At 36.4% G+C, this 12,902-nt stretch overlaps 1 protein-coding gene across 5 annotated transcripts in view; it reads left to right on the top strand.

Moving 5' to 3' along the window:
• DMD (dystrophin) overlaps positions 1-12,567 on the top strand; it is a 2,214,077-nt gene extending 2,201,510 nt beyond the window's left edge. For all 5 annotated transcript variants that reach the window (XM_088454197.1, XM_088454193.1, XM_088454194.1 and 2 more), the window contains one exon: positions 6,655-12,567. In XM_088454197.1, the coding sequence (XP_088310323.1) occupies positions 6,655-6,752 (98 nt within the window). In that variant the 3' untranslated portion in view covers positions 6,753-12,567. The remainder of the gene's footprint in view (positions 1-6,654) is intronic.
• Positions 12,568-12,902: the final 335 nt, after the last annotated feature.

The following is a 12,902-nucleotide window of genomic DNA, read 5'->3' as shown; positions in this document are numbered from 1 at the left end:
GTACAAAGGGGAACTCAGGGACAGCGGTTAGCGGCTGCGGTAACCGCTGTCCCTGCAGTTTCTGCATAAGGTGTGAATGTTTCCATAGCCAGTCAATTAAGAGTTCCTCTTATTTGAAAGAAAACTTAAAATGTTCTTTACATTTTTATATTATGAAAGTGTGAAAAGTATGTTTTTTCCTAGAGCTTAGTAATAGAAAAATGAATTATTAAAGGGGAAAAAAAAGTATGTGTATTTATCATCCATGTTAGTGCACTTAAGATAATGTATTTAGAAATCACTGTCTTACTCTTGTCATTTCACCACAGAACATACTGTTTTCTATATTACTTTATAATTATAAGATATATAGGTAATACACGCATCGTCATTCTATCCTCTTTATTTACTCTAATCATAAAACTGTCTAGATGCATTTTTTATAAAACCATATTTGACTAGTACTGGAAGGGACATATTTCCCTCTCGGACAAGGCATCCTATGCTGCTTTAGTCACATCTTTGAATTTTATATTAATACAGGTTGAGTCTCCCATATCCAAAATGCTTGGGACCAGGGGTATTTTGGATAACGGAATATTCCGTATTTTGGAATAATTGCATATCATAATGAAATATCTTGGGAATGGGACCCCAATATACACACAGAATGCATTTATGTGTTATATACAGCTTATACACATAGCCTGCAGCTCATTTTATACAATATTTTCAATAATTTTGTGGCTCAAGCAAAGTTTGTGTACATACATGAAATAAATTTAAGTTGCATTTACACCCTATACACACAGCCTGAAGGTAATTTTATACCATATTTTTAATAATTTGTGCCTTAGACAAAGTTTGTGTACATTGAACCATCAAAAATCAAAGGTTTTATTATCTCAGTCATGCCAAAATTATTCCGTAATTCGGAATATTCCGTATTTCGGAATATTTGGATATGGGAGACTCAACCTGTACACTTGTAAAAGATGAAAAAAAAAAAAAAAAAAGGACCTTAAAGTAATTTATTATGGCTTCTTATCGAATGTCTCCAAGCACTTATATGATTTGTGAAATAGGGTTGGGTACAGGATCCCGGCAGTCACAATGCCGGATCCGGAATACAGACGGTGAAAATCCTGGCGCGTATTGGTGACTATTCTCACCCTTACGCAGCCTAACCAACCCCCTAGTACCTAACCCTAACGCTCGCCGTCAGGATTCTGGAGCCGGTATTATAACCATCGGGATCCTGACTACATCCCAAGAAATAGGAGGATAACATGGCTGTCTCTATAATTCAGTCTAAGGTGCCAGATTACTACTAATACAATCAGTGCTTTTCCAAATTACTGTAGTTTCTATATGGGGAGTGGACAGTCATACCCTCATAAATTTTGCAATGGGCCTAGTCCTATTTTGCCAGTGATGAGGTATTGTACACCAGAGTTAGAAAAAAATAGGACCTATTTCGTTGAAAATTCAAAGGGGAACAAAAACAGCTCTTTCACGAATAACAGGTTTGTGAATTAGACAATATGTTTATGGAACTGTTAACTCCGTAGTCTGTTCATTTTTGCAATTGTACTAAAGCTGCCAGTGAAATTTAAATATATGTGAAGTGGTTTAACCATGTTCAATGTCCTATTTATTATCGGTTTTCTCTTTCTTTCTTCCTTCCACATCCACCTCTTCCTCTCAATACAAAAGGAAGATCTGTCCCTGGAAAGCAAATGAGAGAGGTTAGTGGGGACTGGGCTCACTGCCATCCAGCTTGCGTCTGTCACATCTCGCATACTGCGCCTGGCATTTGTGCAGCTTGCAGTCTCTTTAGCCAAGTGTGTGTTACAGGAGTGCTCTAACATGCCAACATTTGCTACCTCTCAACCACTAGTAGGACAATGGACAGCTGTGGATAAGGCCTGAGTGCTCATGGCATTATCATTGTGCTCAGTATGAACTGAGAGCGAGTCACAATGTGCTGGCTCCCTTCATATCATTTTGTTTTGATCACAAATTACCTCTTCATTTCTGTAAGTGCATTTAAGGTAATCACTGATGTGTGATGCACATTTGCTGCAACACTCTACCATTGTGTTTAATGTACTATTGGAATTTAAAAATACTATTTTTACCATCGTTGCCATGATCTACGAGGAGTTAGAAGTGTTGAGAGGTCTAATAGTCTGCCATGTTGACATTAACACTTGCATTCTTTGTTGTGTGCATATGTATGTACTGTATATGTGAATGTATGTAATATGTATGTATATATCTTTATATGCACACATGCATATACATAATATGAAAATAAAATGAAAAGATGCATTTCAGTGTAAACGTTTTTTTCATTTAGCAGCTTGTTACCCAGATCACTATGAATTTTAGAAATCTATAAAATATTCTTAATAGATAATAAACAGATATACTTGTTCACCAATTCATTGTATTCAGATGTTCTTAAATGAATGAAGTACTGTTGGTGGTTCTTATAGTGTACCAGACTAAACCTATACCTGTTTTGTCACCAAGGACTACGGTCTCATGAAATAACTGATACGTCAGGAGGTGGATTTATGCTATATTATAGGATCATCTAACATCTGCATGTACTTTGGACAAGTACAATGAATTGATGAATAATTGGTTATATCTGCTATGCATACTGATTGTGCTGGAAGGCTGCTGAATTAAATAAAACTGTTTAACACTATGGAGCACCCCAATTCATTTTATTTACAAATTGCTTATATCCCATGAGCATCTGGCTAATAATTAAAGGGAAAGCAGCAGACTTGTAAATAAGTCTCCATCTGAAAAGCAAAGAAATACATTGTGAGTTTGGTTTTCACTAACATTTATAGTTTAATAGAATTTTCCATCTACTTCTAAGGAATGTGCTTTGTGTTTATGCATGAAGTACAGTTTTATGTTTGTTGCTCGCAGCCTTAACGATACAACCCATATTACCCAAGTAAGGGTCATTCCTTTTCATCTGCATTTCTACAATTCTACTGCCAAATAAGCCTTCCATGCTCAGTCTGGCTACTTAGGGAACTGGTAGAATTGTCTGTACAATGTGTGGGCCAGCCAAGTTTAACATGTCTGACAACCAGGGCTGGCGTTAGGACGTCAGTGGTTAGGAGGTGCAGAAAACACCAAGGGGGAGATGTATCAAACCTTGGGGTAGTTACCCATAGCAACAAATCAGCTACTTTATGGCATCTATCTAGCACAGTGTGTAAAATGACAATTAGAAGCTGTTTGGTTGCTATGGGCAACTTCTCTTTATCTCTCGATGGTTTGATATTGGATGTGCTCTATATCCCGATTGCGGGGTTTTCGGCAATCAGAATCCTGGCGCTGGCATTCCGACCGCCGGAATCCAGAAGGTAAGTAGCAGGGCTGGGGGAGGGTTAGGCACTAGGGGGAGTGTGGGTTTAGGATGCGAGGAGGGAGAGGTTAGGTTTAGGCACTGGGGGGTGGGGGAGGGGGAGATGGGGTTAGGGAGGTGTCTGCATCCCAACCCTGTTTGATGCACCTCAATCCAAATTAATCTGAATGAATGGCATGACATCAGTCATACAGTTTTTTGTGGTGGTTTGTTTTGTTTTTAAACTCCCTCCCTATTCAGCCATCTTCTTACCTGTGTAGCTGTTAGTAAATGATGTACTGGTAGAGTGACTGACTATAATGTTATAGCTGAGCCCCTCTCTTTTTTTTCCCAAATGACACACATGGGTCTAGTAGGGAGCTACTGACCCCTTCTAAATGCATTTTTAATAAGTTATATTTTATCACATTTATTTTCTTTAAAAAGTGCCCCAAAAAAGCTTTCTTCTTTCCCTCCCGCCTCTTTGGGAGGAACCCTCTGACCACGTAATAAATCCTGCAAGTCTGGTTTGTGTCATGATAAATGTTGGGATGTATGATGTGCAGTCATTCTCCAAACAGCAGACTTTGGTTAAACTGGATCAGCAAGGTGCATTATAAAGTAATGTTTATAGTTATTTTAATTTGTAAAGTGGCATGAAAGGTAACACAAAACATAAATACATTAATTTCCCCATGCACTGTGACATAGACTCATTCCTGCCACTGTACTGGGCAACACAGCAAAGTTCTTCTGAAGAAACACTGTTTTCTCTCGTAAACTAAGTGCTGTAATCCCCTGATCAGCTGTGCCACTCTCATGCTTTGGTCTCCTCTCTGGTTTAGAAACCAGAACAGCACAGGCATTGCACAACTGCTCAGATGGTGATGGCCGCCAGGTCACATGGGTAATCCGGACAATCCATCAAGAGAACATTGTCTGAATGGTTGTATATGCAATTGAGGTCTTTGGATAGTGTAATTACATTATCAAAATTATGTCTGATTTGGGTTTTTTGGAAAACGTTAGTCCCTTGTCGTGGTACTATAGTAGCCTTAATAGGTCTAATATAGTGCTGTCCACAACATTTGTCTTGTGTGAGCTACATATTTATTTAAAAATGCATGTTTAGGCCATGGATCACATTATAGATGTTGTAATTTACAGTCTTTATAGATTTTCAGGAAATCTGTTGTAATTGAACCCTCGGGAATCATAATTTAATTGCCTAAATAAGTGTTTTCGCTATTTGTCTGGCTCACGTTTACTTCCTGCTAAACTGTTTCATAACCGCGGTCAGTAGCTACAGGTAGACTTAAGGTGCCCATCCACTAGACGATTAAGTTGAGCGATATAACAATCGTTCAATCGTTTGCAAAAATGTCTAAAATGATCAGCGATGCACGTGCAAACATGCTGGACAACCTGACGATAATGTCAGGTTGAGCAGGTTTGCAGATGATTGATGAGCCTGCACTAAACGACTGCTCGTTCGGTGCAGGCTCATCACAGACTGACAAACGACTGCACGATTACAATGTCGTGATCTTGCAGTCGTTTTCATGTCTTCTAGTGGATGGGCACCTTTAGTTAGGGATAAAAGTGGATATATTTTATGTAACCTTTTCACCTGTGTTTGGTGGTTCGTTAAGAACTGATGCAGGTTGGAATAGAGCAGAAAGAGGGAAAAATTCCTTATCTTAAATTTAGTGGCTGCTTGTCTTAAAGTCTGAGGCAATTATGCATTTTATTTTTTTAACAAACTTTTATAGAAAGAAATTTTAATGAAAATTAAGTTTCATAATTTACTTCATCCTCGGTAGGATTGTTCATATAGAGTCCTTCTGGTAGTGGTACTTTACTCATATTTGGCATACAGCTGTGTTGGGAACTTTTTTTAATAGCTGTAACATTTTAAGGACTTTTAATAACCTGGTGCAAACTGCACATATCGTTTTCATGTACTACTGTAGTGTTCACTCTAGGTCTGGTGCCGGGCAGGGCATGCCCCGTATCATCACTCTTGGGGGTGTGTACGGACATGCCAGGCTGCCTACAACTCTCCCCTCTATGTGAATATCTTCACCGGCGGTGATTGCTGCACCCCTATTTTTCCCACCCGCAGGACACTGTGGCCCGCAGGTGGGGACGGCACCTTCCAGGTTGTTTTAGCAGGGTGTAGCCAAAAGGGCAGAGCGCATTCTGCCCTTTTGAAATCGGGCAGGGTGTGGCACCCACTAAAACAGCCTACCGGGAACATTCACATCTGTGCATGTATGGGAAAGGTGTAAGGGAGAATTCCACTTATCTGTACATTTAGTTATGGTTGGGATATTTCACAGTAAAGTCTTATCCCTCAAAGCTTGGTGAACCCTGGGATCTGATGTTCAAGGTACCTGAAGACTTCTCCGACCCTCTGCATGTGCGTCACTGCTATCCTCACTATAATGAAAAATTCCCGCAGGTACCTTGTATTTGGGGGACAACACTTTGCTTGTCTGTAAAGGATCTGGCCAGTAGTAGTGAGGAAACTGCTACAGGCATCTCTCCATTCCAGGTTATCCTTCCATAGATACTGACATTCTTTTGTCCGTTACATAGGATTAGATATGGTCATAGTCTAGCTGCACCTTCTAAATGTGTGTGACAGAATTGTTCATAGTATATAGAGCTACTATTTTTTTTATTTTTTTTTTGGGGGGGGGGGGTGTATTGCATTACTGTTAGTGTACATTAATGTAATCCGGTGTCTTGTACTTTTATCATTGTTCTTGCTTTTATGCTCATTTTATGCTCATTGTAGCTGTGTGAAAATACTAATCATCTGCAGAGTAATATGTTCTTACAGTTTGTGTTTTTGTGTTCTCTACTAGTCCTGTTGGCTATGCTCACCAACCATTCTAGACCTTGTCTGTGAGCACAAGTTTTTCAGCATTTATCTGATGGTTTAAAATATCCCAAATATTCATAGTCACTGGAAACATTATTAAAAATGCAAGTTAAATCTTGATTTCACTGCAAAATATAAAAAGCTGCATATACTATACTGTTTAACTAGAGCTGAAGTTAATAATTCACTTTACAAAGTACTTTATCTACATGGTTCATATCTGAAGATTTTACTTTTGGCGTTTAGTATGCTCTAAATAAGTAATAAAGCTTAATACTGAATAATTTGACTAAAATACATTATTATTTTTCAAATGTAATATTATTATTATTTTGCTTATAAGTTAGGTTTTCTGCATTTGTTTTTTAAATGTTGATTTTGATCTATATTGTTTACTGTTTTGCAGGAACCAATGTAGGAAATCTCTTTCACATGGCTGATGATTTGGGAAGAGCGATGGAAACTTTAGTCACCGTTATGACTGACGACGAGGTGTTAGAATAACAACTCCTTACACACCGCATGTGTTTTTATATAATATCTTCGTACAACAAAAAGGGGATTAGACTGTAAGAGTTTACAAGAAAATATCTATATTTTTGTGAAGGGTAGTGGTACTATACTGTAGATTTCAGTAGTTTCTTAAGTCTGTTATTGTTTTGTCAACAATGGCAGATTTTAAATGTCTATGCAATTGTACAAATTCAATACAAAAACATGTAAAATCTTGATAGCTTAAAAAAAAAAAAATCTTGCCATTTCTTTTTACAGAGGGCAATTTTGGGTTGATTAAAAAATTTATATCCGTTATAAAGAAAGATTATAAAGTAAAGTGTGCTTTATAAAAAAAAAATAAAAATAAAAACTTTATAGAAAAACTCCCATTTAAAAAAATAACAAAAAAAAAAAAATCAGTGCATTGAGTTTAGAATCATGTGTCATTTTCTTGTGTATCAAAGAATACCAGTTATAGCATCAAATTTGATCTGGACTTATGTTCTATCTGCTACAGACACATTTACACATTTGTTATAAGAAGAACCATAGAAATAGTCAAGACCCTCAGTATTTTCCCCTAGGAATTTGAACTTTCATATTGTGTAAATCACTGTATAGACAATACATTAAACCAGGGGTGGGGAACCTGTTTTCTGCCGAGGGCCATTTTGATATATATATCATTATTTGCAGGCCTGGTTTAGGCAATGCCCCCTGCACGTGATGTCACATGGGGGTGGAGCAACAATCGCCGGTGATTACAGCAATGCCCGGAGCATCCTGAGGATGTTCCGGGGAGCTGTAAGGGCAGCGGTGTGGCCATCTGAAGCATCCTCAAGGTAGCACTGCTGCATAGATTATGGCTACAGTGTGCCATTCTAGGCACCCTGCTAGCCAAATGAGGCTAGCAGAAAAAAGCTCTGAGGGCCAGACCAAATGATTCCGAGGGCCTTATAAGGGCTCCGGGCAGGAGGTTCCCCATCCCTGCTTTAAACCATCTACTAAAAGGCACTAATGTTAAAATAGTCAATACTCTAATACAGACTTTGTTCATTGCTGCATCTCAAGGCTAAATGTATACCTTTAACCTACACAGTGGAGTCTGACATTTTGGGCCAAGTGTAATAGGTCCTTATTTGGCAAGAGTGCTAATTTTTATTTAAAGGGTGCAGGGTTTTTGTTTTTTTAATGCCAAAACCAGGTTGGTTTATTTTAAATTGTCATTTTAAATGCAGTGTCAATATAGCCAAACAATATGTATTTTTGGCAAATCAGGACCAATTACATTTGTCCCTTTCTTGGCTGAACCAATATTAAGGAGTCCTTTTGGCAGGGCACTAGTGAGATGACCGATAAAATGTCAGGTCTCTGTTTTCTAGTGAATTGATAATCATATTACTGGTTGGACCCACAGAATGGCAGCCTCCACTATTTCTGGGTAATGGGTACACTTTAACAAAAATAATATTCAACCCTATGGGCATGGCATCTAACAAAAGTGTTTGGTTTTTCATTCTTCAAAATATCTGAAATAAAGTGTATAGGCTATTTTAGGTATCTGTGTCCTGGTTTTTCCAGAAGTAACATTTTGTGTTATTGAACAAATCAAACCACACTATGAATAGCCTGATAACACAATATATGAAAAGTGCAGAAAAAAACTAAAGGGGAAACCATATTTAAAATATTCTAAACTTTTCATTATGTATTTGAATGTTTATACTAAATCATTGGTACTGGCAATTTTGCTTTAAGTTTAAAATAGGAAAATTTAAAATATTTTCTGGACAAGAGTAACATTTATCATCCTAACATACATTCAGGGTAATGATATTACACAAGGTAACATTTGGTCAATCATTTTTATGTATAATAATTATTTTTATTGTTTAAGAAAATACTGCAATGTGACTAATAATAACTAAAATAAAAAATATATTCTTAAGCAGCCAGTGATTTTAAATTAATGTGACTGCTCTTCAGTAAGTGCCCATTAAGAACACTATTATGCCCTGACTTAATGTGTGCAGTTAAGCAATAATTAAATGGGCCAGTACAGATAAGCCAGTGTGTTCCTCACCTCGTGCCCAGAAATAAGTTCAGAAATGAAAGCATTCTACTGATGTTAGATGTAGATGTTACATTGCAAACTAAGTGGCTGGTAGCTACAGTAAAAAAAAAAAAAAAAAAAAGGAATACAGCCCTGTAATGTATTATATGACATTAATGATTTTATTTAGAATTTTTTAAGATTCCCTGTAACATTAGTAGTTAAAATTGAAACATGAAGGTGGTTCTAAGTTGATGAAGAAAAAAAAATAGTGACAGACTATATAAAAATACAGTATCTCTTTCTGCAAGTAATGATTAATTCCATACGGCTGTCAAATCCGCACAATGGCACTTTTGGAAATATGATTTCCGATCTTTGGCACTAGTAGTAAATTAAATAAGAATACAAAACATGGTCAGCCACTGTGAGATCCACCTGTGTTATAAGACTCTCTCTGGGAATTGAGTCATTGTCAGTGACTAACTACCAGGAACACCAATACCACTGAAGCCGAAAGTGGTTGGTTGATGCTTCTGAAAACCAAAAATTGTAGCAATTTACTTTTTTTTGCCCTGTCTTTTGAACAGCAGAGCAGTTGGAAAGTAGATTGCTGTAACAGAGTTAACTGAAATGATTGCTTTTACTGCAGAGCTGTCAGCAGAATCCATAGTCACCAAACGTGTCCTCCACTTCCCATCGGAGTGTAGAACAGCCAAATCTCTACATGCTATAACACTTTAATACAGGGTAGAAAAGCTACAACTGTGTGTTTACCTTTAAGAGTCCACACATTGGTATGTAAACAATATCCTCATACCTAGAGCCCCGGATGCTTCCATCCATTTCACTGTTCTGTTAATGACTTAGGTGCATATGTATCAAAGCTTGATGTGAGATAAAATTGTGAAATATATATCACCAACCAATCAGCTCCAAACTATCATTTCTTAAACACAGCCTGCAAAATGCAAGTTAGAAGCTGATTGGTCAATGATAAATATCTCACAATTTTATCTCACATCAAGCTTTGATGCATATGCCCCATAGTCACTTAAAAACTACTATTAATAGCTGTCAAACTTCTGTGTGTTTGGACATTTAATCCAGAAGACGCATTCTTCCCATTTTGGGACATATTATACTGTTACAGGGGTAATGTACTAGGGACAACCCACTAGATCACACAAACTACTTGTTTAATTTTGTTTTATTTTTGTCATCAAACTTGACAAACCATGTTTCATCTACCTCACTATGGTTTTGTGGTCTTTTTGAACATTTGATGAAAACATAAGAACATTACCACTTTATCCATTGTGTGAATGCCCATTATTCAGCAAGTGCCCATTGTACAGCAAATGCCCATTATATAGCACTAGGATGATATTTACTTACTGTAACTATATTAAGTATATAATGGTTAAATAAACAAAGCTTTTTTTAGAACTATGCTATGGAATAATGTAGCCCTTAATAGACATAAGGACACTAGACATCACCATTGGCCAAGTACTTTTATACAGGCCTCCAAACTCCCCAGAGTGACTTTACCTATCCTTAGTACTTTACATTTATGGGGTACACGGTTCCCTTTCAATGCACAAGGTCCACTAGCAAAACAGGGACACGTTTCACAGGATATTTCTGTGTGTAAATTATCTGTGTTAGAGGATTGAGATATCATACATATACTTGTATACATATTCACATGCACACACACACACACACATATATATATATATATATATATATATATATATATATTATATAATTATTATTTTTTTTTAAATATCCTGTTAAACTTAACATTGCTAAAGATAACTTATATGATGCTTTATTTTGATACTATACATCCTCAAATCCTTGTACCGCTGTGTTTGGACAATAGCTACCAATCTTATTTCTTTAAAATATTACAATAATGTACGTCAGGGGAGATCAACATGCCACCCTCCAGCTGCTGTGGAACTACACATCCCAGCATACCCTGTCACATTTTTGTTACTAGTGCATGCTAAAACTGTGGCAGGGCATGCTGGGTTTTGTAGTTCCCCAGCAGCTGGAGGGCTGCATGTTAAATACCCTGCTGTATACTTTCCAACAGTAAACTGCAAGTTTATTAAAGTGTTAATGTAAAGTTTAGCCCAATGCGTTTTCTACAAACGACATAACCTTTATTCGCTGTACTATTGTAGGTATATTTTTTTCCAGTGCCGTTTATTGAGCATTAAAATGTGGAATGTAATTTGTTATAGACAGTAACATGAAGCACACCCACATTCCTCCAAACAACACTTTAAAAGGGAAATCATTCACTGGTACACACACATGGGCCACAATGTTGTTTAATCAGTAGTTTGTGTGTGCCTTTAATACCACCAGTTCTAGCTGTTCTGGAAGGAGATGACAAATGGACATTATGGTGCCTATAAGCATGCTCTAAGATAATGATACTTAGCAGTATGAGTAAAAGTCCAGATTCCCTTTGCATATCTAGATACGAGCTTCCGGATATTTATATGGATTTTATGGCAAAACCTAATGCTTAGTAATGTGATGTTCCACATGGGTGGAGCTTCAATCATTTGTAATGCAAAATAACTTAATATGATTTGGATTAGTAGTGTTATAACTAGAGATGAGTTACTTATCTCTAGTTATTGTCAAAACTGAATTATTCAGGCTTTTTGACAAATTAGCGCAAGGTCAGATTTATCACATTGGCTATCCAAAACACTAGAGAGCCAGATAGCCAATAAGATGCCATTTTTGAGATCCGAACATAACTGAGTAAAACCGAACCGTTCATCTCTAGTTCTAACTAATACCAGCAACCATTTACCATTAATGGAAATAAATGTCTAACAGTACTATGGGAAATAAATATCAAGAAAAGTCATTGAAACTTCCTGTTGTATCACACTTGTGTGATATGATTTTAATATGGTACATTTTAGAGTAGAGCATGGATATAATATTCCACTTATGCACAACTTAAACCTTTTATCTATAGTATAGGTTTTTTTTAATATGTCCCTATATCTAAAAATATTTACTTTAATACCACAATAATGCACATTTAATTTAATATTTAAAATTGAGCCTAACATGTGTTTTATTACAGAGTTAATGCCACGGTCTGTTACTTCACAATGAAAATTATGTTTTCTTTTTTTCTTACTATATGTATCAAAAGCTTTATTTTTCCAAGGGATCACCTCGTTCTTCCCAGATATCCTTAAATTCAGCTTACTGCTAGCTTCATGCCATGGTTGTCCTCTCATTTCATTTCAGAGATTGTAGTGTGTGTGTGTGTCGCACAGTTTTTTTTTCTTTAAAAGGAAAAGGAATTTGCACGGTTTGTTTTATTCATTTTGGTTTATGTATTATGCATTAGTTTTGGAGTGTGTCTTAATATTTCTATACCTTTTAAAAATTAAAAAAAAAAGAGAGGCTTATTGCTGCTTTGAACATTTATTTAGAAATTATGGTATTGTTTTTAAAAACAAAGTGTTATATTGAATAAAAAGTTACTCCATGTTAATTCATGACATCAGCATTTGGCATGTACTGTCATTATGACCCTGGTCATCTTAAAATCGTGTTTTAACATCCAGCACTGTAAACTTTTACTAATTATTTTTATATACATCAATATTTTATTCCTGCATTTTCACAACATATCAAGTTCACCAAAAATATGCCTTACTATTGTATTATATAATGCTTTACTCTGTATATCAATAAAGCACGCAATTATGTTACTTATAGAGCAATGCCTTCCTTCTTTTTGTGCTTATTTGTGGAACTTACAGTAAGTGAGGATTTGCAGTCCCTGATTTAGTACATAGATGCAGACAGATCGGTTGGATAAGTTCAGTAGGCGGGCCAAGCCCTTCAAAAACGCATCTAATAAACAATGGATATATTCTTTAACTATGGGATCATTCACCTGTTTTTTTTTTTTTTATTAATCTGGAATATGAAGGTACTGAGTAGATGGCAATATGCATATAAACCTTTTCTGAATGCTTCCCCACAGCTGCTGTTTGCATCTTGATGCTCCACAGATGAATAACCCTGCACTGGTCATTGATTATCTT

This window comes from Taudactylus pleione, unplaced genomic scaffold, assembly GCF_031769625.1.
Source record: "Taudactylus pleione unplaced genomic scaffold, aTauple2 ptg000609l, whole genome shotgun sequence".
Taxonomy (NCBI): Eukaryota; Metazoa; Chordata; class Amphibia; order Anura; family Myobatrachidae; genus Taudactylus; species Taudactylus pleione.
This window is presented reverse-complemented; position numbering and strand designations above follow the sequence as displayed.